The 27,774-nt window shown below is 47.0% G+C and overlaps 2 protein-coding genes and 1 long non-coding RNA gene across 9 annotated transcripts in view; 1 reads left to right on the forward strand and 2 right to left on the reverse strand.

Annotated features, from left to right (window-relative positions):
• The window catches only part of prodh2 (proline dehydrogenase 2), a 7,243-nt gene extending 5,745 nt beyond the window's left edge, over positions 1–1,498 (reverse strand). The window contains exons 1-2 of the mRNA XM_062532553.1: positions 1,371–1,498; positions 1–666 (exon numbers count right to left, since the gene is read on the reverse strand). The exon at positions 1–666 is cut by the window's left edge and continues 24 nt beyond it. Coding sequence (XP_062388537.1) covers positions 1–228 — 228 coding nt within the window. The 5' untranslated portion in view covers positions 229–666; positions 1,371–1,498. The remainder of the gene's footprint in view (positions 667–1,370) is intronic.
• A 1,411-nt stretch (positions 1,499–2,909) lies between these two features.
• Positions 2,910–5,055, forward strand: LOC134076197 (uncharacterized). The gene is made up of 3 exons (XR_009938559.1): positions 2,910–3,046; positions 3,325–3,408; positions 4,166–5,055. It is a non-coding gene; the product is annotated as an uncharacterized LOC134076197 (long non-coding RNA).
• Positions 5,056–7,146: 2,091 nt separating this feature from the next.
• eif3c (eukaryotic translation initiation factor 3, subunit C) lies at positions 7,147–26,741 on the reverse strand. Of its 7 annotated transcripts, none has more exons than XM_062532555.1 (28): positions 26,612–26,741; positions 25,879–25,997; positions 25,724–25,789; positions 25,396–25,585; positions 23,082–23,207; positions 22,914–22,965; positions 22,329–22,447; positions 20,722–20,849; positions 19,981–20,140; positions 19,502–19,599; positions 18,802–18,943; positions 17,940–18,065; positions 17,630–17,726; positions 17,240–17,427; positions 15,368–15,592; positions 13,745–13,936; positions 12,897–13,068; positions 12,249–12,408; positions 11,916–11,981; positions 11,615–11,702; positions 11,105–11,270; positions 10,746–10,790; positions 10,470–10,508; positions 10,300–10,341; positions 10,132–10,173; positions 9,501–9,542; positions 8,642–8,683; positions 7,147–7,681 (listed from the first exon to the last, which is right to left on the reverse strand). In XM_062532555.1, exons 2-28 carry the CDS (start codon positions 25,977–25,979, stop codon positions 7,578–7,580), a joined length of 3,018 nt encoding a protein of 1,005 aa, XP_062388539.1. In that variant the 5' UTR covers positions 25,980–25,997; positions 26,612–26,741; the 3' UTR covers positions 7,147–7,577. The 7 variants fall into 7 exon arrangements, with proteins under 7 accessions (XP_062388539.1, XP_062388538.1, XP_062388540.1 ...); XM_062532554.1 differs by having other exon boundaries at positions 19,502–19,605; XM_062532556.1 differs by lacking the exon at positions 10,470–10,508 and having other exon boundaries at positions 19,502–19,605.
• Positions 26,742–27,774: the final 1,033 nt, after the last annotated feature.

Consider the following 27,774-nt stretch of genomic DNA (forward strand, 5'->3'; position numbering starts at 1 on the left):
GGGGTAGGAGCAGAAGCGGAAGACGGTGAGCGCCCTGACCAGCTCCCACGCACTCTTGACCTTGAAGGCCTGCGGGTCCTCAAAGGTCAGCAGGGGGTCACCGGGGTCACAACCTCCGCAGGTGACAGCACCTGGCTGCTCCACAGGTAACGTCCGAGAGGCCGCAGTGCCCAGCAGACGCACAGACAGGAAGTGGTGGAGTGTGGGGGCACGCAGGAGCGTGGACATGATGTGTGTGTGTGTGTGTGTGTGTGTGTGTGTGTGATTATGTGATGTAGGTATGTGTGTTTGTGTGTGTGTGTGTAATGTAGTGGTGAGTCACTCACTCGATTACAGAGTTAAAAGTGTGTTTGTGCGTCTGAGCCCTTTTCTACCACTCTGAGATTTCTTGACCTCTGTGACTAGAACTCCAGACCAGACCTTTAGCTGTTATTTGCCTAAAGTTGACCTCTCTCCCTCTCTCTCTCTCTCTCTCTCTCTCTCTCTCTCTGTGTGTTTGTCTTTGAGAGGGTGGGTGGCTGGTTATGTGTGGTCACTGTGTAAGCCCAAAGGGTTATATGGAATACAGCCCTATAGGATAGCGGTTATTACCCATGAACATCATTAGTGCGTACACTTCAGCTACAGAAGAGTGTGTTACCGATCCCAGAGCAGTGAGACTCAACCCTGGTGAGAACAGAAGACAATCGTAGCTTTAATAAAATATCATCAAGTTTCCTTCAGGACACAAGCAGCAGTGGATTAGCTTGTGTAAACAGTCAGGCAACTGTCTGGCGTGCTGACTAACAAGAACTCTGGACTCAGGATCGCTGGAAGCAGAAGATTTGGATTGATCTGGTTTATTATCAGATAACTATTATTATTATAATGATTATAATCAAGACAGGGATGTAGACTACTATGACTACCACGTAGATTAGATGTGTTTAAGGTTGAGGGTGTTGTGGTAAAGCATGACCACAGAAGAATATTAATAATTATTTTGGATATCATAACATTAATTGGTAGGCTGAGAGTGTTATTACACTCTCTCTCTCTCACACACACACACACACACACACACACACACATAAATTAAAATAGGTCCTAGCCAAGATCAAACCATGCATGTATCTCAGTGGCAGATGCTATCAAAGGCATCAACACTTAAAGAAACACATGGAAGAAACACATTCTATAAAACAAAAATATAAACCATTTATGTTGAGAGATGTTATGTTAGCAATCTGTTATTATTGCATGCAGTTCCTCATATTTCATGATATTAACTAAACATGAATAAATAGAGCTTTCACACATGTGTAGTAAGGCTGCTGTCAAATGTTAACCTATTTCCGATGACAGTTAATATAGTTCTTTAATCCACTTACTCTAAGACGTGATTGTATCATAAATCCAAGTCTCTCCATACTCCTCTAGGTCTGTTTCTGAGCAGCTAAATGTGTGCACATAGGATAAAAAGAGGGATGTGTGTGTGTGTGTATGTGTGTGTGTGTGTGTGTGTGTGTGTGTGTGTGTGTGTGTGTGTGTGTGTGTGTGTATGTGTGTGTGTGTGTGTGTGTGTGTGCAGGGGTGGGATTGTCCTGCACCTCTGCATTTGGGGTTTGGGTCGAGTCTGTTAATAGGTGACATGTTCTTCTCAATTCTTGGCTCATAGCGCCACCTCTGATGATTAGCAGAAGTGCGGTAGGTTGACCCTTGGACCTGAAACTGTCAGCTGTAGATGCGAAACACCGTTAACTGTTCACCAATCTGATTGGTTGGTTTAACAAAAGAGGTGTTTCCTGCATAGCAATGCAACTAATGTGACTGTAGTCCAGAGATCACAGATGGTGTGGCAGCAATCTGGAGAGAGCATCCTGCTTACTGTAGGCCTACTGTACAGCACAGTGAATAGCTACTGCAGGCCTACTGTACTGCACAGTGAATAGCTACTGCAGGCCTACTGTACTGCACAGTGAATAGCTACTGTAGCTATTCACTGTGCAGTATAGAAGGCATGCAGTACAGTAAGCCTACAGTAGCTATTCACTGTGCAGTACAGTAGGCCTACAAGCTATTCACTGTGCAGTGCAGTAGGCCTGCAGTAGCTATTCACTGTGCAGTACAGTAGGCCTACAATAGCTATTCACTGTGCAGTACAGTAGGCCTGCAGTAGGTATTCACTGTGCAGTACAGTAGGCCTACTGTAGGTATTCACTGTGCAGTACAGTAGGCCTACAATAGCTATTCACTGTGCAGTACAGTAGGCCTACAGTAGCTATTCACTGTGCAGTACAGTAGGCCTACAGTGGGGCCTACAGTGGGTATTCACTGTGCAGTGCAGTAGGCCTACTGTAGGTATTCACTGTGCAGTACAGTAGGCCTAAAGCAGCTATTCACTGTGCAGTACAGTAGGCCTACAGTAGGTATTCACTGGATGAGTGGCTGACTTATTCTCCACCAGCACATCCTCTGATTTATACAGTTCAGCTCCCACAACAGAGCCAGCTTTCCTTACACCAGCCTGTTCAGATGCCCAGCATTCCTCTTCTTAGTGCTTCCTCCCCAGCATACCACAGCATAGAACAGGACGCTGGCAACAACAGACTGGTAAAACATCCATGGGGGAGGGGAGGGGAGGAGAGGGGGAGAGGGGTGCATCTGAGAGGGGTTTGGGTTCGTGGTCACCTTGAGGGAGAGGGGTGCATCTGCCTTTGATGGCGGAGGTGAGTGTTGCACTGAGAGTGAGGGGGGAGGTGGGAGTTGGACAGGCAAGCAAGGGCAGTGCCTGAGAGAGTCAGCAGGGGGTGATGGACAGACCACTGCCATGTGAGCTGGAGCAGGGCAGGCAAACCGGTTGTAGAAGTGACTGAACTGGTTTACCCATCTCCCTCCACAGAGCTTCTACTCTTTAAATTTGCTTCCGTCGTGAAGCGAAAGTCAATCCGCACAAGCATCAGTGTGTGTGAACTTGCACCAACTGGGTAGTGTAAACTGACATGAGCTGGCAGGAACGGGAGCGATGGAGGAGGAAAGCTGAAGTTATGAGGCTACACGACGAAAGGTAAGCACATCAAACATTAAAGCGTGAAAAGCCAACAACACGCCAAGAAAAGAGGCCCACCACGCTAGACAGGTAGCCATCTCACCGAGGGGGAGCAAGGCAGCCAGTCACACTCAGCTGTACTTCCGCGTAGCCTATTTTACAGCCTTCATGCCAACCGTAAACTTGGAGGACCTAACTTTAAAAATCAAAAGGGCCTTCCAGATCACCAGAGGCCTGAATATAGTCAAAGGCCATCTAACTGATATCTAGAAATACTGTGTGATATATGTCAACAGGTAGGCCTGCAATTGAACTACAAAGGACTACCACCAAAGTGAAGAACATAGTAGTGTGGAACCCCAAAGTGTTTCACAATCATGGTAAGCTCCTGACATTGCCCGCACACATGTCTATGTACCTCAGTGATTGTTCTATGTTGTTGTTATGACCGCCGCACAGCGAAGCATATTGGTTTAGTCAGAGGTTTTGCTTCTCTTCTGCAATTTTTCCGTCAAGGAAATGCCAAGTTTCGTGGAACTCCATTCATGGGCTCGACACAATACATTAATTTATGTGTACATTACACCCAATGGCCTGTAGATGGCCGGACACAGTTTTCTGTGAATATCTCGAGAACCGTATGGCCCAAGATGGCCAAATGATTTTTCTATATTGGTCTCCAGGGGCCATTATGTAAACACATCCAATATCCACTCATTTGAGGTAGGCCTATTATACACACCTAGTCAAAAATGAAAAGGGAGAAAGAAGGCATTGTAATCGTTTGTATCTAATCGTGAGTTTGTAATCGTGCAGGACTGGGTGGAGGTTATATTTTGTACTGCTCTACAGTACATCTAGTTAATGAATAGACCTAGGAGTACATTGAGAAGAGGAAAAATAGACCATTTGTTTAACACATCTTTCAGTCATTTTTCTCCCACCAGCTTGCTCTAAACAATAAGTGAAATGAATCTCACCAGAGGTGCACCACGCACACTTTCTTCCTTTAATTTTACCTTTACATGTTTAAATGTACTGCTGGTTGTTTGGGGGATTTTAGTCTACTCTGCTACTCTACTATGACAGTACGAGAGGTTGTTGATGGACGCATGTGCCTGTCTGCTCTCTACACAGGAAATAGAATTTGACGAGGCCCTGGGTGGACCAAACTCTTCATATGACAACTGGGAGGAAGAAGATTTTGGAGAAACTGAAAAATCACTGGATTTCCATGGAATTTTTGCCACTGCTTGCTTCATTGTCATGGCATGGTCATTTTTGGCAGGTCGCGTGGTTGCGAATTGCTCACAGCGGTAAAACCTGCGCTCAGAAAAAAAATGTTTTGCTCAGTGCTGAAAAAAATTAGAGGGAACATTGGTTAGATCAGAGAGCAAGTGTAGATGTGGGGCATCAGGGAGTAGAGTTAAATCAGAGAGCAAGTGTAGATGTGGGGCATCAGGGAGTAGAGTTAGATCAGAGAGCAAGTGTAGATGTGGGGCATCAGGGAGTAGAGTTAGATCTCGTCAGCTCTTCACACGTGCCTGTGCTTCCTCAAAGTTAAAGACTTTTTTTTCAACTTGGGGAAGTTGGATTTGTCTCCTGAGATCTGAAACTATGACCTCGCAATCAGCTCTTCATACCAACCCATTCCATACATGTAGGCCTAACAGTTTTCCAATCCAGGAGGATTGTTCTCCCAGTGTCTCCCTGTCAAACTGACCTAGCTGCTTTCCCTTTTGATAAATACATTTTTCATTACTAATATTTTTATTACACATATTTTATTACTTTTTCTTAATTATTCTAAATGTTTTTTTATTATGTGCTTTTACTGTTTAACATTTCTGTAATTGCTTGCACAGCAGTTTTTGGCAAATCAACATATTGATGATTTATCTTGCTTTTTAAATTATTCTTAATGGTGATGTGTGCTATGGTGACAGTAATGTCAATCTTCATTTCTTGATGTCACAACCTGTTGTAGGTCGCATTGGATAAATGCGTCTGCCAAATAAAGTAAAGCACATTCATGATGACATACCATTTGCCTGAAGGTAGTGGCTTAAATGGCTTTCTGACATTAATTGCAAGACAATTAACTCCCCTGTCATTCAACAACAGGATTGTCTCCTTGCCAGCAGGTGGCATGTGTGTGTCATCGGACATGTACATGTTCTATACATTCCATTTAGAGGCAATATATTTCTTCTGCCCAGTGAGACTGAAGTGTTGTGTTGGTACCCCGGCTTGTGGTATACATTCCTGCCCTGCTGAAAAAAACAGCCTGACCAGCTAAAGGTGGTTTGCTGGTTGACCAGCTTGTTAACCAGCTTATTTGACCACCGTATGATGGTTGACCAGCTAGACCAGCAAAACTCTTGCGAAAACATACCTTCAGCTGGTTTACCCAGCTTACGATGGTCATTCAGCTGGTTTTGATTGTCGTACCACCTCAAGCTGGTCATTTTAGTATGTGTTGCTGGTCTACATTGCTGGTTTTTACTGGCCATGCCAGCTTATGTTGGTTATTCTAGAAAACCAGCTTGACCATTTTTGTCAAGCTTGACAGGCTGGTCACCAGCATGACCATCTTAAACCAACTGTATCCCAAACGACAGGCTGGTCACACCAGCACGACCAGCTTCCTCAGATGGTCACTCCAGCATGTCTAGCTGGTGGCCTGACCAGCTACACCAGCAAAGACCAGCAATAGCTGGAAGAAAACCAGCAAAGACCAGCTAAAACCAGCTACCAGCCTAAGCTGGTTTCTTGCTGTTTTTTTCAGCAGGGTGGTATGAAGACATGGCATTGTCACTATACTACTGTAATATCTGATGCATTAAAAGGAAACACTGGTTTAACAAGATAGTTAGATAATAACGGGAGATAACTTTCATTTGGGACCAAAACGCAATTGGTGCAGTTCCGAGTATGGGGCCAGAATATAGGCTACATCTACAACAGAACAGCATATGGCATTTGTAGGAAGTTTCACTATTTAAGTCAATTGCCCTTTTACACATAAAAGAGGGGAATGTAAGTATACTAACCATTTTGATTTCAGGATATCTGCACACTTAAGGATGTGGGATATTGAGCTCTGCTTCTTTTCCCTTGTTCGATCGTAAGAAGCAGGTGTCTACCAGGGCAGCCCTGTGCAATTTTGTTAAATAATTTTTAAGTACTAAATCTACAGCCACTGACAAAAGTGGCACCCCTTTGGAAATGTTGAGTTTTAAGCAAAATAAACACACTTTAGGAGTTTTTAGAAAACAAATAAACCAGGACCATTTCAATAGCTCATCACAACTGAAACACAAAATATCACCAAACTGCAGCGGAAAGTGAGCTGGCAAACTGATTCGGTTAAGTCTTGGCACCCTTCACAAAAAGTGTCTTTAGTACTGATAAAAGCACTTTCATTGTTAGCCCTACTGGCTAATATGGAGCCAGAACTCCTGCTGCAGTTAGCACTAATGTTATATATAACTATGATCCCATGAGGGAAATTTCGGTCTCTGCATTCGTCCCAATCCTTGAATTATTGAACCCACACAGCACACAGTCATTACACAGTGAGGTAAATCACACACTAACCCGGAGCAGTGAGCTGCCTGCTCAACAGCGGCGCTCTGGGAGCAGTGAGGGGTTAGATGCCTTGCTCAAGGGCACTTCAGCCATGGCCCGTGGACTGGTCAGGAATCTACCCAGCAACCCTGCGGGTACAAGCTGGAAGCCCTAACCAGTAGGCCACGGCTGCCCCCTAATATGGAGCCAGTAGTTATTATCCTGCATGGGCTAATATGGAGCCAGACCTTACTCTGCGGTTAGAACTGGTTTATATGGAACCTTATTCTGCAGTCGGTACAGGATTATATGGAACCTTGTAGTTGGTACTACTAGGCATTATGGAACCTTGTAGTTGGTACTACTAGGCATTAGCACAATAGCAAGAAGACACCCCTTCCCCTCTACTCTGTTGAGTTCAGAATGGCTACTCTGCCATGTGATGTTAAAAAATACTGAATCAGATCCAGTCAGTCCAAGATGTTCCTTTTGCCCAACCCTGCTGACAGACAAACGGCAACAAAGACCAGAGCCCACTTTAATTATGTTAATTGTGAATAATGTTTATTATTATAATAATCAGGCTACAGAACTCCACTCCGTGTTCTAATGAGCAAATCTGCCACAAGAACCGCACATCCAAACTCTCTTTGCATCAAAAGTCCACTGCTTAGAACAGCCTGGTCCAGGGAGACCAAGGCCTCGGGTCAAGCGTCTCTTCAGAGAGAACACAATGGGGCAGGCATCTGCCTGCTGCTGTTCTTGTTTAACAGCATAGAATATTTAACGTATTAAAAACTAGCCTCTGCAGTGGACAGGGGGGAGTCCGGTGAGAGGCGGGGGTGGGGCGGGGTGGGGTGGGGGGGTTGGGGTGTGCAGCATCATCATCAGCAGCAGCAGAGACGGGTGGAGTGCTGTAACCAGATGGGGGGGTTTGGAATGGAGATAGGATGCGGTTGCCACGGAGAGTGCCTCAGCATCAGTAGTTGCTCTGGTTCTGGTTGCGGTAGCCTCCTCTCTGGTAGCCTCCCTGGTAGCCGCCCTGGTACCCGCCCTTGTTCTGCTGGTAGCCGCCCTTCTGGTCTGTGAGCGAGGAGACGAGAGGGGAGAGAATGGTTACAAACACAGGGTTCATCTGTGCGTGACTGCGTGTGTGTGTGTGTGTGTGTGTGTGTGTGTGTGTGTGTGTGGGTGGGAGGTGGGGGGGATTACATAAGGTCAGAGAAGTATGAGAAAGACTCCTGAAAATGCACTTATGAGCAAGAAGTGTGTTGCTACGGAAATGAGAGATAGAAGAGATCTTGACAGTGAGACAGTGTGTGTAGAATACACGCCCAGAGTTCTGGACTGTGGAAGGAAACGCCATAGAGGGCCTTAACATGTGCTACCGACAGGCATCTAGAACATTCCTAATAAGGGCCTAAACATGTACTACTGAGGGGCATCTAGAACGTTTCTAATAAGGGCCTAAACATGTACTACTGACTGGCATCTAGAACAGTGTTTTTCAACCACTGTGCCGTGGCACACTAGTGTGCCGTGACACATTGTTAGGTGTGCCGTGGGAAATTATCCAATTTCACCTAATTGGTCTAAAAAAGAGTGAATAGAAATAATTGTCTTTGTGTTCATTTGATTCCTATTCAAGACATTTTGACAAGAATGACTTGATATCATTAATGCGGGCTATACAGAGTTTTATTTCATTTCATTTTCAATAAAATTTCATTTTATTTAAAATTTTCGGCTGGTGGTGTGCCTCAGGATTTTTTCAATGAAAAAATGTGCCTTGGCTCAAAAAAGGTTGAAAAACACTGATCTAGAACATTCCTAATAAGGGCCTAAACATGTACTACTGACGGGCATCTAGAACGTTCCTAATAAGGGCCTAAACATGTACTACTGACGGGCATCTAGAACGTTCCTAATAAGCAACACACATCAGAAGTCTAGCAGGACAGAAGTGGGTGAGTGGATAGAGCCATGCGAGAGCAACTAGATGAATGAATGAGTAAATGAATGAATGAATTGGTTCATAAGCACCTCGATGGTAGCCTTGCTTCTGCTGGTAGCCGCCACTCTGGTCTGAAACCCAAAACGAATATTTTGAAGTTTTGAAAAGTGCATGCAGCCATGAAGGCTGCTGATTAAATATGTGGATGATTAGCTTGATACCTCGGCCCTTCAAAGGCCTTTTCAAAATCAACACATACAGTCAGATCTACTCTAGCCCTTTCCCATCCACAGTGGAGGCTGAAAAGAGGGCTTAGACTTTGGGAAAATACTGGCAATAGCAAACAACAACAACAACATGTTTTTAGGAATAAAATGTCAAATCAGGCTAGGAATATCATATCAACAAACCCCTCTGTAAAAATATTCTAAATATAATAGTTGTCAGAGTAGGAGAGGAAATCAATTTTGAGAAAACAGCCTTGAGACACAGCCAATGGGATACCACTCTCAACCCAGAGTCGCCTTTGAACTTTCATGATTGGCTGCTGTTACAAAGGAAGTGTCCATATTTGGATTGCATAGAGTCATGCATGAGAGAGAGTTCACTACAGACACCGGACATGATATGTTTCAGATCACGCTAGCGCTAGTTCATGCAACGCTAGAATGCTAACTTGAGGCGAACTTAAGAGAAATATACAGGCGCAAGTGGACAAAATGTAATGAAATTAACACCTAAATGAGTAAATCAGAGTTTTTTGTTGTAGTAGTGTGAAAGAATACATGCCAAGACAGCAAACTTGCCCAAAATCTCGAAATCGGTCCGTGAAAAAAACAATATTTAACTAAGTAGCCTTGAACTCGCATCAAGTCCCCATTGCTATAAGTGAGTGAGTGACCAACTGAATGAATGAGTAAATGAATGAATGAATTGGTTCATAAGCACCTCGATGGTAGCCTTGCTTCTGTTGATAGCCGCCACTCTGGTCTGAAACCCAAAATGAATATTTTGAAGTTTTGAAAAGTGCATGCAGCCATGAAGGCTGCTGATTAAATATGTGGATGATTACCTCGATACCTCGGCCCTTCAAAGGCCTTTTCCAAATCAAAACATACAGTCAGATCTACTCTAGCCCTCTCCCATCCACAGTGGAGGCTGAGAAGAGAGCTTAGACTTTGGCAAAATACTGGCAAACAACAGCAAACAACAACAACAAAAACATGCTTTTAGGAATAAAATGTCATAAATCAGGCTAGAAATATCATATAAAATAATCCTCCAAATATAATAGTTTTCAAGAGTGGGCGAGGAAAGAGTTTCAAAAGGAGTTTCCTCACCCACTCTGAGAACTGTTATAAGATTTGTACAGAGGGGTTTCCAGTCGGAGCTAATGTAGCCCTTTCCCATTCCGGCTGAGGGCTGAGGGGAGATAGTAGACTTTGGTCTGTGTGTGGCTGCTGGGAGCCGATCAGAAGATAATGCACTAAGCAGCCTTGAGCCTGCGCTGGGCCCTATAGCCATGGGTGAGCAAGGGAGTGACTGACTGGCTGAAGGAATGAATTGGTTTCATACGCACCTCGATGGTACCCTTGCTTCTGCTGGTAGCCGCCACTCTGGTCTGCAACCCAAGATTAAAAAATAGTTTAGAGACACACACACACACGCACAAGCAGACAATACAAGAACACACAGATACTTAAATGCGCAGACACACACACACACGGACACATTGGTTCATAAGCACCTCGATGATAACCTTGCTTCTGTTGGTATCCGCCACTTTGGTCTGCAACCCAAATTGAGAATAGTTTAGACATAAGCCCCCACATACCGGCAGACAAACGCACACACACACACATACATGCAGACAGACAGACGGACGGACAGACAGAGACAGTTTGGTTTCATAAGCACCTCGATGGTAACCTTGCTTCTGATGGTAGCCGCCACTCTCTGTAACCCAAATTGTAAACAATTTTGACACACACACACACGCACGCCTCATGCATTCGCAATTATACCAACGGCTGAAGCATGCGTACATACACATACACTTTTGCACACAAATTAAGTGGCAAAAATAAAAGAAAAACAAACAAAACAAAAATTAACACCCGCCCACACACACACACACACACACAGAGTGAGAGAGTGTGTATGTCTTAGTGTGCTAGGTAATTGTGAACACACCTCCTCTCTGGTAGCCTTGCTTCTGCTGGTATCCTCCTTTCTGGTCTGTGAAACACAACCAAACAGGTATTAATATGCGAACACACACAACGCCCTGCTTGCCCACACATATACACACACACACACCTCTGTTGAAGTAGCCCCCATAGACGCCCTGCTTGCACACACACACACACACACACACACACACACGGCACCTCTGTTGAAGTAGCCCCCATAGACGCCCTGCTTGCGCGCACACACACACACACACACACACACACACACACAAACACACACCTCTGTTGAAGTAGCCCCCATAGACGCCCTGCTTGCACACACACACACACACACACACACACACACACACACACACACACCTCTGTTGAAGTAGCCCCCGTAGACGCCCTGCTTGAGGTCGAAGACGCGCTCGTTGTTCTCCACGAGGCCGCCCAGCTTCTCGGCCAGCTGCAGCGCCATGTTCTGGAGCGGAGTGGGCTCTGTGCGGTGCATCACCACCGTCTGGGTCGGCTGGTCCAGCGACGCCTGCAGCGCACACACACACACGCACGGAGCGGTCAACACAACAACAAATGCAGAGGAACGGAGGAGTCAACACAACAACAATCCAGAGGAGTGAGAATGAGACACCTGCACAGGTGGGGTGGCATGCTGGATGTTGTCCTGCAGGGGAGTGTGTGTGTGTGTGTGTGTGTGTGTGTGTGTGTGACAGACACTAGAACTCCAATAAAGCAGCTAGTCTTAAAGTGCACACAGTAAATAAAGGCAGTCACTCTGAACTGGGCCACAAGCCACTGGGCCGTGTGTGTGTGTGTGTGTGTGTGTGTGTGTGTGTGTGTGTGTGTGTGTGTGTGTGTGTGTGTGTTTACCATGAGCTCCTCATTGATGATCATCTTGCTGATGATACTGTGCACTGTGGGCAACTCCAGCTCAAACATCTCTGACAGCGTCTCCATGCTGAGAGAGAGAGAGAGAGAGAGAGAGAGAGAGAGAGAGAGAGAGAGAGAGAGAGAGAGAGAGAGAGAGAGAGAGAGAGAGAGAGAGAGAGACTATGAAAAACGTTCAGTAATGGCGTGTGTGTGTACAAACCTACTTCTGCACTGAGTGAGCAGCCATGGGGTGAATTAAGTGCGTGTGTGTGTGTGTGTGTATGCGTGTGTGTGTGAATACCTGATGGAGTCGTAGACGCTGCTGTACGTGAACAGGTATGTGCGTAGAGACTCCTCCTGGATCTTCCTGTGGAGCACAAAAACACACACATCACACACCAGACTACCCTTACAACACACACCATCAGAAACACACACATCTTACACATCCTCACACACCAGACTACCCTTACAACACACATCATCAGTAACACATCCATTTAAAAAGACGACAGCTTAAACTAGATCTAGCGCCACCATTTTCAGGCTGTGTGTGAGCGAGCGTGTGTGAGCGAGCGTGCGCGCGCGCGCGTGCGCGTGCGTGTGTGTGTGTGTGTGTGTGTGTGGGGCGTACCTGACGAGCATCTGGCGCACACACTGGGTCTCTGGGAAGAGGTCCCACACCTTGCTGTTCATCTTGTCGTTGATGATGAAGCCGTGGCAGGTGCGCCAGTCGCCCATCTTCATGGCCTTGCTGGCCGCCACCACGTGCTCACGCATGCTCTCAGGAGGACCTGAGGGAAGACAGGGTCAGTCAACGGGTCTGTAGGACACGCACAGGAGGACCTGAGGGAAGACTAGCGCCAGTCAACGGGTCTGTAGGACACGCACAGGAGGACCTGAAGGAAGACTAGCGTCAGTCATCCTGTCTCTAGGGCAGGCACAGGAGGACTTGAGGGAAGACTAGCGTCAGTCAACGGGTTTCTAGGACAGGCACAGGAGGACCTGAGGGAAGACTGAGAGTCATTGTGTCTCTAGGACATGCACAGGAGGACCTGAGGGAAGACTAGCGTCAAGTCATCCTGTCTCTAGGACAGGCACAGGAGGACCTGAGGGAAGACATTGTGTCTCTGGGACATGCAGTCCTGCACTTGACTCAAACCCATATTGTTGCAACGTGTGTGTGTTTGGATGGCAGCTACAAGCAATAAGTAGTGTGTGTGTGTGTGTGTGTGTGTGTGTGTGTGTGTGTGTGTGTGTGTGTGTGTGTGTGTGTGCTCACCCAGCAGGGGCTGCCTCTCTCCTACGCGCAGCTGGTGGTGGAACTGCTTGCTGATCATCCTGCGGCGTGCGTCGAACTCGTGCGCCGCCATGTAGGGGATCTCCAGCAGCATGGCCGACACCAGGTACACACACTCCAGCAGCTCCAGGTTAATGTGCATGTGGAACGGCACCTGCCACAACACACACACACACACACACACACACACATTAGATATGGCCGACACCAGGTACACACACTCCAGCAACTCCAGGTTAATGTGCATGTGGAACGGCACCTGCCACAACATACACACACATTAGATATGTCCATGACACATCTTACACCTCAACTGTCCACAATTGCAATCCTAGAGTGTCTACGTGTTTGTTTCCAAAATAACTGGTGTTTGTTCACAGTCCGGACTCTGTTAAAGGGAAACCGGCTGAGACCGAACATAAACGAGACCATGACAGCCAATCAGGGGGTCATTCAACTGTCTTTCCCGCAAAACCGAAGCCTAACTCCGGCCTGTCGGAGAAAAAGCCTCCTCAGACAGTGTCTTTGTGCAAACCATGACTAAAGATGACTAAACCTGGCTAAACATGACTAAACATGACTAAACATGATTAAACCTGGCTAAACATGATTAAACCTGGCTAAACATGACTAAACATGCCACATACCATGTTTACACAGCCATTTAATGATTGAATCTGGTGGGTTTGCTTGGCCTCTCTATTGCACAACTATGATGACTGTGACCCGCTCAGACACACCGTCTAACATATGCTTGACTGACAGGTGGCGTGTGTGTGCGTGTGTGTGTGTGTGCGTGTGTGCGTGTGTGTGCGTGTGTGTGCGCTCACCTGTCGTCTCTTCTCGATCTTCTCCTGCTCGGCGTTCCTCTCCTGCATGTTCCTCATGAGCAGGCCCTGGCCCAGCAGCTCCTTGGCGCGGCCGCTCGACTGGATGTCCAGCAGCGCGTTGTGGGCGTCCTTGATCATGCCCTGCCGGAACGCACAGATGCCCAGCTGCACCATCGTCCTGTTGTACAGGATCTAACGGGGGAGACAAGGACACACACTCAGCTGATATTCCACCTGTGTGTGTGTGTGTGTGTGTGTGTGTCCAGCTGCACCATCGTCCTGTTGTACAGGATCTGAGGGGAGACAAGGACACACACTCAGATGATATTCCACCTGTGTGTGTGCGTGTGTGTGTGTGTGTGTGTCCAGCTGCACCATCGTCCTGTTGTACAGGATCTGAGGGGAGACAAGGACACACACTCAGATGATATTCCACCTGTGTGTGTGCGTGTGTGTGTGTGTGTGTCCAGCTGCACCATCGTCCTGTTGTACAGGATCTGAGGGGAGACAAGGACACACACTCAGATGATATTCCACCTGTGTGTGTGCGTGTGTGTGTGTGTGTGTCCAGCTGCACCATCGTCCTGTTGTACAGGATCTGAGGGGAGACAAGGACACACACTCAGATGATATTCCACCTGTGTGTGTGTGTGTGTGTGTGTGTGTGTGTGTCCAGCTGCACCATGGTCCTGTTGTACAGGATCTGAGAGGAAAACAAGGACACACACTCAGCTGATATTCCACATGTGTGTGTGTGTGTGTGTGTGTGTGTCCAGCTGCACCATCGTCCTGTTGTACAGGATCTGAGGGGAGACAAGGACACACACTCAGATGATATTCCACCTGTGTGTGTGCGTGTGTGTGTGTGTGTGTCCAGCTGCACCATCGTCCTGTTGTACAGGATCTGAGGGGAGACAAGGACACACACTCAGATGATATTCCACCTGTGTGTGTGTGTGTGTGTGTGTGTGTGTGTGTCCAGCTGCACCATGGTCCTGTTGTACAGGATCTGAGAGGAAAACAAGGACACACACTCAGCTGATATTCCACATGTGTGTGTGTGTGTGTGTGTGTGTGTACCTGCACAGGTGGGTCTGCGTGCTGGATGTTGTCCTGCAGGAGAGTGTGTGTGTGTGTGTGTGTGTGTGTGTGTGTGTGTGTGTGTGTGTGTGTGTGTGTGTGTGTGTGTACCTGCACAGGTGGGTCTGCGTGCTGGATGTTGACCTGCAGGAGAGCGTGTGTGTGTGTGTGTGTGTGTGTGTGTGTGTGTGTGTGTGTGTGTGTGTGTGTGTGTGTGTGTGTGTGTGTACCTGCACAGGTGGGTCTGCGTGCTGGATGTTGACCTGCAGGAGAGCGTGTGTGTGTGTGTGTGTGTGTGTGTGTGTGTGTGTGTGTGTGTGTGTGTGTGTGTGTGTGTGTGTGTGTGTGTGTACCTGCACAGGTGGGTCTGCGTGCTGGATGTTGTCCTGCAGGAGAGTGTGTGTGTGTGTGTGTGTGTGTGTGTGTGTGTGTGTGTGTACCTGCACAGGTGGGTCTGCGTGCTGGATGTTGACCTGCAGGAGAGTGTGTGTGTGTGTGTGTGTGTGTGTGTGTGTGTGTGTGTGTGTGTGTGTGTGTGTGTACCTGCACAGGTGGGTCTGCGTGCTGGATGTTGTCCTGCAGGTGGCTCATGAGCATGAGGTCGCGGGCCTGGTACCAGCGCGAGTGCAGCGCGTGGTGGTAGATGTGGCACAGGATGGCGCAGGTCCTGATGCGGTCCGTGCGGTCCTTGGAGTAGATGAACTTGCACAGCTTGTCCATGATGATGGCGCTGTCCTCGCCCTCACTCTCCTCCTGGTCCTGCTCCGACTACACACACACACACACACACACACACACACACACACACAATGCATTCTGGGTAAGCACAACACAGGATAGACGACGCAATGGTACATCTGAAGAAGACCACACGGTCGAAACATAATCCTGCGCTAAAGAGAAAATACAACTATAAAGAAGGATTTCAAGTGTGCAAACCTTTTTCCATTTTTTATGATTTGCCCTTGCTCTGCACCTTGACCTGGGATGTGCACATAATTTTTTCACTATAACAGCCAGATCCCTCCCCTTAACTTTCATGTGAATTCCATTTACCGTAATTTCCCGACTATCAGCCGTGGCTTATACATTGATTTAGCAAAATGTCTTTAGCTATGAGGTTAATACGGGGGGGCAGTTAATATGGTTTTGTGTCTTTTAACTTGCATAAAACACTGTCCTGCGGCTTATACACAGAGCGGCTTATATGCGGGAAATTACTGGTATCACCATGACTACTGAACCACAAAGCACACTCCACCTTTCCATAATTCACGGCCTTAGTGTGCCTCTCATTTGGGCTTTCATGCGTCCGCCCTCCCTACCTCCTCACTGATCTAGATAAAGAATGATGGGGCGCCAACAATGGGATAGTCTGTCCAGTCTTAGTTATAGATCAGTGGGAACGCCCATCGAGGATTGAGGAGAGATGTTGAGAGGCACCCTTAAAGAGCATTCTGGAGAGCTCAGAGTGGCGGGTGCCAGAGGTCAGAGGTGAGAGGTGAAAGGTGAGAGTGAGAGCTCAAGAGTGGTGGGTGCCAGAGGTGAAAGGTGAGAGCTCAGAGTGGCGGATGCCAGAGGTGAGAGGTGAAAGGTGAGAGGTGACAGGTGAGAGTGAGAGCTCAAGAGTGGCGGGTGCCAGAGGTGAGAGGTCAGAGGTGAGAGGTGAGGTGGCGGGTGCCAGAGGTGAGAGGTGAAAGGTGAGAGCTCAAGAGTGGCGGCAGAGAATGTCTAATAAGGGGAGAAGGACCACTTGCTAAATACTTCCGCATGGTACTGCAACTAGAGGGCGATCGCGAGCAAGTGATGAATGAATGGGTAGCAATGGAGCTGAACCCCCCAATACCACATTTGTCTTTATATAATTTTTTCTCCTGAAATTGCATTAATGCATGCGATGCAGGATAACTTGACTTGACAATCAGCTGACCAATGCAATTTTCAATATTTGTTGTTATTCCTAAAAACCCTTTCAAAGTTTTCATGTCACGTGACACAAGCGAACCACTTTACGGCCATAGACCTAAAAGAAGATTCAGCTTCACGACGGTCGTAATCGGTCGCGATTGTCGCGAGCATCCATGAGCTAAATGCTAGCATGTTACAGGGAAAACGGCCCATCCTATGAAAAGCAGAAAGGACATGAGTGACTTTTTATTTCATTTCCAGTGGAAAACCTATACTCAGGTAGCTACTACGACAATGTACATTAAGAAATGAAGTTGTCAACTGTGAAAAAAACGAGTTCTAGCCGCTTAGCCCCATAGACCACAATTCATTTATCACTTGCTCGGCAACGCCCCTAGCAGAATTTCAACAGATTGCAGGAACAATCCGATACAATGGAGTTAATAGGAAGTGGACCGGCTCTCCCTAAAGGGGCTCTGGTGGCGGGTGCCAGAGGTGAGAGGTTACCTTGCTCTCCCCCTGCAGGCCGAGGCTGCGGCGGTGGGCCTTGTAGTCGAACTTGTAGTAGGTGTGCATGATGCGGCGCAGGTAGACGCGGCACACTTCCTCCGTGCTGCCCTTGGCCTCCAGGTACTCCAGCAGCCTGTCGATGATGGCACACACACGCGCCTCATCCTTCAGGTTGTCCACGTACTCTACAACACACACACACACACACACACGAGCATAAGAACAAGTAACAAGAATATGGTAGATTCTGCTGTACAATACATGCTTACCTGAATGCTCACCTCAAAAAGGAAATATTCAAACAGATAAACATGCATGGATCAAATTCTACATAAGAAAGGTTCAGCTGTAGAGAAAAACGGCTTAATCCCAGTCTGGGACTCTGACCTTGGGAGTGGGGGTCTGTGTTCTGCATGATCTTAGTGAACTCCTCGTCCATCCTCTCCACCAGGGTCAGAATGCAGCCACGCACTCTGAAGGGTTGCTACACACACACACACACACACACACACAGCAAGGGAGAACGTGAGATGGTCCCTCTAACACATGATCCAACACCATCAATAATGTTGTGCTAAAATACAGTATTCTCAGAGATGCACTGATCAGGAGGTCTCCAGAGGTGCTGGTCGTAGGATTACAGGTGCAGCTCAGGTGTGCTGTTAGGCCTACAGGTGTGGCTCAAGGGTGCTGTTACCTGCTCGGAGATGGCCAGGTTCTCGCTGTCCTCAGCAATGTTCTCTCCGATGAAGATGTTGTTGTTGTTGAACAAGATCTCCAGCAACTCATCGATGCAGTCCAGGCACTTCTTCCACATGTCAGCCTAAATAACCGACAGACAGACAGACAGACAGACAGACAGACAGACAGACAGACAGACAGACAGACAGACAGACACACACATTAGATGGGCATGGGCAGATATAACATTTAAAATAATTTTCTGTATGTGTGTTTGTATGTATATGTTGAATGTTGTGTTTGTATTGCTGGTGAAACACTGTAATTTGCCCTTGGGGATCTATCTATCGGTCTATCTATTAGGGCTGGTTCTGTGCTCACTGGCAGGGAGCAGGATTTAACATGAGAACTGGATGAGATCAGGGCTGCTTCTGTGCCATCTTGAGGAGATGAGAATAACATGCAGGTGTCACACAGGGTGTGTGTGCCCTGTCAAGTGACCTTGTTTAAGAGGCCATGTTGGTGTTGTGTGTGTGTGTGTGCAACTGTGTGAGCGGTCTAACTAAGGTGTGCGTGCCAGGTTGGGGTTGTAGTCGTAGAGGTGTGTGTGTGTGTGTGTGTGTGAGTGTGTGAGTGTGTGAGTGTGTGAGTGTGAGTGTGTGAGTGTGTGTGTGGTTGTGTGTGTGTGTGTGTGTACACACACACGTGTCCTACCTTCATGAAGGCGGCCAGGTTGGGGGCGTAGTCGTAGAGGTGTGTGTGTGTGTGCGTGTGTGTACGTGTCCTACTATACCTTCATGAAGGCGGCCAGGTTGGGGGCGTAGTCGTAGAGGTGTGTGTGTGTGTGTGTGTGCGTGTGTGTACGTGTCCTACTATACCTTCATGAAGGCGGCCAGGTTGGGGTTGTAGTCGTAGAGGGAGGCGATGATGTTGAAGCGGATCTTGACCAGGATGCCCTCGCCCAGGTTGTTCTCCGCAGCAATGGCCGACAGGGCGTGGAGCAGCTCGATCTGGGCAGCTCTGAGGACCCAGGAACAGAGGGATCAGAGAAACACAGAGGGACGATAGGAACAGAGGGATCAGAGAAGTACAGAGGGACGACAGGAACAGAGGGATCAGAGAAACACAGAGGGACGACAGGAACAGAGGGATCAGAGAAGTACAGAGGGACGATAGGAACAGGGGGATCAGAGAAATACAGAGAGGGATGACCAGGGAGAAAGGGATCAGAGAAGCACGGTGAGAGGGATAACAAGGAAAAAGAGGACCAGACAAATTAGAGAGATGACAAGGAAGAGGGGGATCAGAGAAAGTAGATGAAAGGATGACAGCAAGGAAAGAGGAGACAAAGGAGAGAGGGAGGACAACTATGAAGGAGAAACAACAGAATGGAGGGAGAGAAAGAGAAGCACGAGCAGAAAAAGAAGAAAGAAAGAGTGAGGAGAAGGACACACACACACACACACACACACACACACACACACACACACACACACACACACACACACACACACACACACACACACACACACACACACACACACACACACACACACACACACACACACACACACACACCTGTCTGTGCCCTTCTTGCCTCTGGCCTGCAGGATCTCATTGAGTTTCTTGACCACCACGGCTGTGTTGATCTCAGTGCCTTTGGCAAACATCTTGGGCTTCTCCTGGGGAAAACCCCAACATGAAATGGCGAACACAAGCACACGCGCAAACAACCAAACACTCCAGCGCTATAGGGACTCCACTCACTCACACTCAGCACTATACGGAATACAATAGTGAGATGATGGTGGATCTAACTACTTCCTCGTGGCTGAGAAACCTGCCATCAGTGGGCCTCTGACCTGCCTCACAGTCACAATCACAATCACAGTCATCACCCTCTCAAGTTCAAACAGTTCTACTACCAACTGATCAACTTTAAAGACAGCAAATTGTGCTCCTTTAGTTTATTTATCTGTGTGATAATTCTCCACCCGTCAGTCTCTCACTTGGATCATTCTCAATAAGAAGGAGCACCGGTCAGGAGCGCCACTCACCTTGACCAGAGGCACGCCCCCTTTGACCTTCTCCCAGCCCGCCTCCTCGTCCTGCTGCTCGTCGCCCTCCTCCTCCTCCGTGCGCTCCAGCTTGACCTTCGGCTTGCGCTTCTCCTTCTTGCGGTCAGTGGCCGCGCGCTCGCCATCTTGCCCCTGCGTCCTGCAGAAACACAATTACACATTTACACACACACACACACCATCACACATTTACACACACAAACACACACACACACACACCATCCTGCCCCTGCAGAAATACACATTTATAATACATTTACACACACCATCCTGCCCCTGCAGAAATACATCATTATTACACACACACCATCCTGCCCCTGGGTCCTGCAGAAATACAACATCATTTACACACACACACACACACACACACACACACACACACACACACACACACACACACACACCATCCTGCCCCTGGGTCCTATAGAAACACAACATCTCACACACACACACACACACACACACACACACACACACACACAAAATAGCAAGAGGGAAAGAAAGGGCTCTCTCTCACAAAGCCTCTCAATACCTCGCAGCCACCCCTCAAAAATATTACTGTTCATATTCTCCCATCCAACTGGAATTCACATTAGCATGCTAACATTGGCACACACACGCCATGGCAAAAGATTACTATGCTTCCCCACCCCCTGCAAACACTCCCACCAGTTTTCACTTACAGTATCCACACACACACACAGACACACACACACTCACTTCTTGAGGAAGACGACGGCGAGAGAGGAAGCGTTGCCGTCTCCCTCTTCACTGTCGCTGCCGCTCTCCACGCTCTCTGAGCCCCAGTCTTCATCATCCTCGTCGCTGTCGCTGGACGACTCTTCATCCTGTCACACACACACACACACACACACACACACACACACACACACCTAGTCTGAGTAACTGACCCAAGTGAACTCAGTCTATTGTCTGCAATGCCAGGAGGGCACAGACACACTGAGGGGTGCTAACACACTGTCCACCATCACGGCTGGCCTGGACGCAAGGCAGCATATCAGGAGCACATATGGGCCAGATCTGGGCCAGACCCAGCACAGGCCTGGAAGTTCCCTACCATTAGCCGCTAGGGGTGTCACGATTCTCCAAATCCTCGATTCGATTTAATTTTCGATTTTAAAGCCTCGATTCAATTCGATTTTCGATCTTTTTTTATTAATGCATTCCTTGTGTCATTATTATTATTATATTCATTTTTATTTTTTGCCCTCTTCCGATTCTGTTTCAGGGGGCTTTTATTTTGAAAGCAATTTTTATTTTGAAACCGTTCCATCCGTGAGGTTGTAAACAAAAAAAAAACGTCAAACATAGACATGTGAACATAGTGAAATGAAGCAACACAGAATGATACTTTGAATGTTTGTGCACACTCTGAAGACACTCTGAAGAGACCCAAGGTTAGTGTTAATGGAATAAGTAGCCTACTTATCAATGTGCATTTTAAGCCTTAAAGTCATTTTGAACTGTAGGCTAACTAAATCGTTTTTTTACTTGCTAAGTTGAGAAGGCTAAATTGGTGTTAGGCTAACTGACGTGAATGAACGCAAAAATGCTTCCACACCCGTGATTTCAGAGTAACAAGAGGTTGATGTGCATTTAACTGGCTACAGCCTAAAATTAGAGGAGTGTTGATGCTGCACGTGTGTGGTTTTGCGTTTTGGGCATACATGCTGGACGTCACGTTGGGGGTGTGGCTGCATCGTCGATTCTACTTTTCAGTTCGAAGTTCGAGATTGAGATGTAATTTCGATCGATTTCGATTTAAAATCGAGATCGTGACACCCTTATTAGCCGCGGCTATATGTATTCAGCTATGAGGTTAATACACGGCGTCAGTTAATATCGTATTAATATGGTTTTGTTTCTTTTAACTTGCATAAAGAGCTCTCCTGCGGCTTAAACACAATGCAGTCAATACACAAGAAATGACTATGTCCATACGAAGCTGGGGAAATTTTGAAAAACTTTCAATTTTCGACTGATCTGTTTACATGTGGACATAGCTTAAGGAAAGAGCATGACTGGGAGTCCCATTGGTCCGATCCGTATGAACAGAAATGGGAGGAGCAAGATGCCTCATCAGAAGCCACCTCCGGGAACCCAGAACACACGAGGGGCTCGGTTGTCAAAACCCCCCTTTGTGCTGGAGCAGAGGACTGTTCCCTTCAAGTCTACGGCCTCCGCTCTGCCAGGGGGTTCTGGACCGCTCGCCCCCGTGCTATTCGGGTTCCCGGAGGTGGCTCTTAATGAGATATCTCGCTCCACCATCTAGAACGTTAGAACGCGCTGCAAAGATAGCTGCTCACCGCTGCCCCCTTGAGGAACTTGCTGGCGTCCGGCACTGGCTCAGCGGGAGGTTTCTTCTTCATGAAGCTCTTCGCCGTCACCTCCTCTCCCCCGTCGTCATCACTGTCAGAGGACGAGCCTGCACACAGCGCACACACACACGGTCACACACACACACACACACACACACACACACACACACGCGTCAATGTCGTGGTTAGGTCACAGATATATGGGGGACTTTCTGTATGCAACTCTCGTCGTGAATTACAAATACAGCAAATTATATGTACAGTACATGAAGCAACATCACACAATACATGACGCAACATCACCTATTGTATATGAAACCAATATTTGCCAACTTGATGAAAGGCGACCCCATTAGACCTTTCCAAGGCAAGGCAAGACGAGACGAGTCGAGTGTAAACAAGGACCGTTAAGAAGAACACAGTAATATCTCAAGGTTCACTAGGTCATGATCGGAACCAAGTTGCAAGCTCGCTCCCTTCCTAGTTCATATTTGCCAAGGTTTTTTTTTTTTTTTTTTAAATACAGGACTGACATCACACCCATGTCATTTCTGTGCTGCTAGCTTGACGTACCGGACTCAGCTTCATCCTTCTCCTCCTCTTCCTCTGCAGACTGATCAGGGTTCTGGGGAAAGGCAGGACAGATTTAGAGCCGCACTAAAGCACTGCTTCACCCACACATCTAAGACTGTGGACAGACACAACCAAACGAGAGTGTGTGTGTGTGTATGACGTGCGCACCTCTTTGTAGTTGCTGATCTCGTTCTCGTAGTCGCGGTTGTACTTGCGGATCTTCTGCCTCAGCGTGCTCAGGGCTTTGGCGTTGTTCTTGTTCATCTTCTTCTTGCCCTCCTTGTCCTCCCACAGCTGAGGGCGCACAAGGGGTCAAGGGTCAAGCACGCACTACATCACGCTACACACGCTCAACCATCAGAGGAGCAATAACCACATCTACAGATGAATATGTGGAGGCAAAGTTAATCAGGCCATACACTTACAGGGGAGCTACACCAGACGCGTAACTGAAGCGCTCCGTTAGCGACGCGTATGTTGCAACCGGTCGCAGCAGTTAATTATCACTGTAGTCAATGGAAGTAGCTACACCAGACGCAACAGTGGCGCGTACATTCGAAAAAAATAAACCCATCTTCTAAAATGGATTTTACGCGTCGCTAACGGAGCGCTTCAGTTACGCGTCTGGTGTAGCTCCCCTGTTAGATTTACAGGTGTGTGTGTGTGTGTGTGTGTGAGAGAGAGAAGCCGTTAACTGACTGAACGCCGCCTCATCCGCGGCTAGGTTTAACCGGCCATTCCCCGGCTAGGTCAGTGAGGACAAGAGGCGCGATATTCCAAAGCCGCCTCGGTGTAGGCGTAAACATGTAAGAACTGGGTGTGAAGTTGAACAGTGACGTACAACAACATAGGCGTCGAAGTCTCGTGACACTACTGTCATTCTCAAAACAGCGGTGCAGCTCCCTGTCAAGTTCTCTGCTCCTCCGTTTGATATTTCTAGATCTTCTGACTAAGTTTACTCTACTTATCCAAACTGACGACATCACCACTGTCACTAGATATAAAGCAAACATTGATTTTCACTCGGTGCTATTCACTGACCGTAAAAAAGTGTCATTAGTAGCCTATGCAGTATGCACCTGTTCTATACAGTCTGGTATGCACTGTTGTTTGTGGCTAGCTAAACTTGCTAGCTCGATGTGACACAATATTGTAGCGGCTCGGATATGCTTGTGTTACATTCATGCAAGGGGGAAATGTAGCCTACGGCTAAGATGGTTAAGCAGCCTGTTGTCATAAGATAGTTGACGGTTACGCATTATATAGGTGTACTAGACTAGTCAGCTGATGTGTTGTGGGATAAGGGGTTTATGTTACGGGATGCCACCCATGTTGTGGGATATAGCCACGGGGATCTTAAACAGGCCACTTCCATGTAATGTCATTCCTCATATTCATCTGGTAATAAACATTTCCTAACAGAGTAATTCTTGCCTCGTCACAATATCAACTCTCCACTCATTCCGCTTGGACTATGCATTATACCTTTCACTGCCTCACGTCTGCCAGGTTCCAAACTGTCTTCCTAACAGCAGTTACAATCAGTATTTTTGTGATAACAACAAAACAGCTCTGCAAAGTTTAAACCAACGATGCTAATCGCGACTAGCGATTAGCCATTTAAAATGCAGACCCTCATAAGGAGACCTCTCCAATTCAGAAAAATGCATTAAACTAAAATTGGACAACGTTGTTATGTTTCTTAAACCTTAGGGTGGGTATGATATAGGCCTAGCCTACATGCTTTAACGAAATACGTTGTCAATGGTTATTTGAGCAAGCTAGCCAAGGTCTAGCTAATTTATCCTGGCTGTAGATAAAGCAGGATAGGCTATGTTTTCCCAATATGTTAGCAATTAATAAATAAATGCTGAGATGTTTGGCGATTTAATTGACATTTGAAAGAACAGTGTGCTAGATGGACCACAAGGACCAGTGTTAATGTGAACAGTATGATGATGATCTGACAGCTGTGCTCAGCATACAGTCAGTCAGCTGTGTTAAGTCTTTCAGCAGTGTGTGCACAACTCTCGTTGTTGACAGCTCCGCCCATGTCTCAGCTAGCCGCCGCATAGCCGGCTCGCGTGCTCACTGCAGTCGCCCCGGGAATATGTGAACCCTCAGGGGAGGACAATTGGCAGCGTAAATCACCTCGGCGATTAGCCGGCTATCAGTGAGTACAATCGGGACTAGCCGGCTAAAAGCCCGTGCATCGCCGGCTATCTGTGCAGTCAGTAAACGGCTAGAGAGTCCTACTGACAGATTACAGATAGTGTAGGTGAGCATTCGTTAATTCAAGTCTGTTAAAATACTACTACCACAGGCAATTCATCCAGTGCTGCTATTTCGTAAACTTGAGTGGCTGTTCAAATTGTCGTGTGTGTGTGTGTGTGAGTGTGTGTGTGTTTCCTGATCCTGCTGATTAACGTAGGTCGTAAGTGACAAAAATCATGCGTGCGTGCGTATGTGTGTGTGTGTCTACCTGGTTGAGGTAGTCCTCCAGGTCAGCAAGCAGTCGGATGTAGAACTTGGGAACGCCCTCCTTGTCCACTATGTTTTTGCTCTTGACGAACGCTCGACATAGTTGCTCAAACTCCTCCAGACACTTGGATATGTCCTTGATCTTCATGGCATTGCGGATGGTCTTGATCAGGTTGGTGAGCTCCTCGAACCTGGACAACACAGGCACGTCTCAGTAAGAGCCAAGTCTGCAGGGATGCTCTTGTCATCCTTCACTGTAAAGTGTGTGCATTCAAAAGCTCTACATAATACAATGTGTTGCTGTGGTCATCCAGAAAATGTTCACTGACCTCTTGTCCTTGGCACTACGAACCACCCTCTTCGTGTCCTCCTCATCGTCGCTAAGCAACAGGTTCCTTCAGGAGACAAACAATAAACATACAATTATTGCACTAGTCTCGATGATGAGATTTTTAAAATCATAACTGGACTACAAAACTCTTACTGCTTGGTGAAAGTAGTCCCGGTTGCTTTGGGGGTGATCTCATCTGCGGACGATGACTCCTCCGACTCGGAGTCGGATCCAGTTGCGAAGAAACGGGACATTCCAGTAGAAAGTTACCTCTGAAAAGAGCCAATTACAAATACAGCACATTACATGTACAGTACATGATGCGATACATTATGCAACATCACCTATTGCATATGAAACCAACATATGCCGACTTGAAAGGCGACGCCATTAGATATTTAGGCAAGACGAGTGTAAACAAGGACCGTTCAGCAGAACACAGTATTATCTCAAGGTTCACTGGGTCATGATCGGAACCAAGTTGCAAGGTCGCTCCCTTCCTAGTTCATATTTGCTCCAATTTGTTCACACATAACTTCACTGGCTAATCCCACTAGCAACAGCTAATGCTAATCTAAATGTTCCCGAACACAGGATGATGACATAGCATGAGAGGCACATAAACACGGAATACTGATGGCAAATTATACAGAAATTAAGTGAAAATTGAAAATTTAGCGCCACTGGAAACTATATGTCGATACTGTCGTAACAGTTTTCCAGCCACTCATTATGGCGGACCAGCTAGCAGATAGCATCGCTCAACGGGCCCGGCGTCGACTAGCCAGCTGGCAAGGCAGCTAATGTTAGCTAACCCGCAGCTCTTGCATTAAGAATTATAAACGAAACTTGATTATGTATACTGTGTATTTGTAACTTGTCTCACCTGTTACCGAGTGAAAAAACGTATTCCGTCAAGTGTGTACTGATTGCGATGAAATTTAAGATCCAGGATTGCTTTTTGTCAGCACAAACGACAGCGTGCGCCTGCCACTTTCAGCACTTCCGGCGAAAAAGGAAGTACTTGCCCGACTCTTCGCGGGAGTAATGCTAGGAATTCGCTATCCCCGTTACAGCAGCCCTGCCACCCAGCGGATGGAGTGTGAATAGAGTTTTTTTTTTTTTACAGTCAACGAGTAGTCTTGTCGTTAGTGACTTTGGTCAGAGAATGTACTCTTCCACCTTCATTTCAGCAGAGGAGGCTCTTCTCAACGTCTCTTCTCGGTCCTCCGGCTCGTTCTCACCGATCTACAAAGAATACTAGATAGACGGAGCAGGGGCGGTTTTACCATTAGGCAAACCTAGGCAACTGCCTAGGGCCCCCAACTAGTAAGGGGCCCCCAGGGCCCCAATAAATCACTCCCCCTTCAAAAAATATACAACAAATACAAAAATGAATAGGCTTCATACTCTTCCTAAATTTTTGTATATGAAGAACGTATGTGGAGGGCCCCCATCATGGCTGTGTTCGCCTAGGGCCCCCAAATAGCTAAACCCACCCCTGAGACGGACCGAGGAGAGACATAAAGAAGAGCCCATAATCACTTGAGTCTCCGTTGCTGTTAGTTAGAACATACACTGTTAAACAGTGTTCATCTCTGTATTCATTAGGCCTTCATGACCAGATCAAATGGCATACAGAGATGCTCATGTCATGTAACCACTCCTTTGCTTGAAGCATCTGTATTGACTCCTTTTATTTATTCTACGATGGGGGAATATTAACGAGGCGAGGGCATTAAATAGCCAGACATTCAGAGTACTGCCAATGTATACCAGTTTATGGTCAGATTTGTTCATCTGTTGCACAACATAACCATTCCATTAGGGTGGAGCAAGTTAAGCCGACCACTGACAAGATTTGGGAAAGATTCTTGAAAGATTTTGGTCTTTTAACTCATGCCCCTTATTTAAGCTTTACTCAAAAGACTACAATCTTTCAAGAATCTTTTCCAAATCTTGTCAAAGTCTGTCAGTGTAAGGTAGGCTTTAGTGGTTGATGAAAAAACAGTTTGATAGTGATATGATTTACTAATACATCTGGTAGTA

This window comes from Sardina pilchardus, chromosome 3 (genome assembly GCF_963854185.1).
Source record: "Sardina pilchardus chromosome 3, fSarPil1.1, whole genome shotgun sequence".
Lineage (NCBI taxonomy): Eukaryota > Metazoa > Chordata > Actinopteri > Clupeiformes > Clupeidae > Sardina > Sardina pilchardus.

Coding starts and splice junctions, on each gene's coding strand:
- eif3c (XM_062532554.1), bottom strand. CDS start 25,979: ATGTCCCGTTTCTTCGCAACTGGATCCGACTCCGAGTCGGAGGAGTCA. Junction 17,428..17,629: donor CACAGACCCCCACTCCCAAG/GTCAGAGTCCCA, acceptor TGTGTGTTGTAG/AGTACGTGGACAACCTGAAG. Junction 12,409..12,896: donor AGAGAGGCAGCCCCTGCTGG/GTGAGCACACAC, acceptor GTCTTCCCTCAG/GTCCTCCTGAGAGCATGCGT.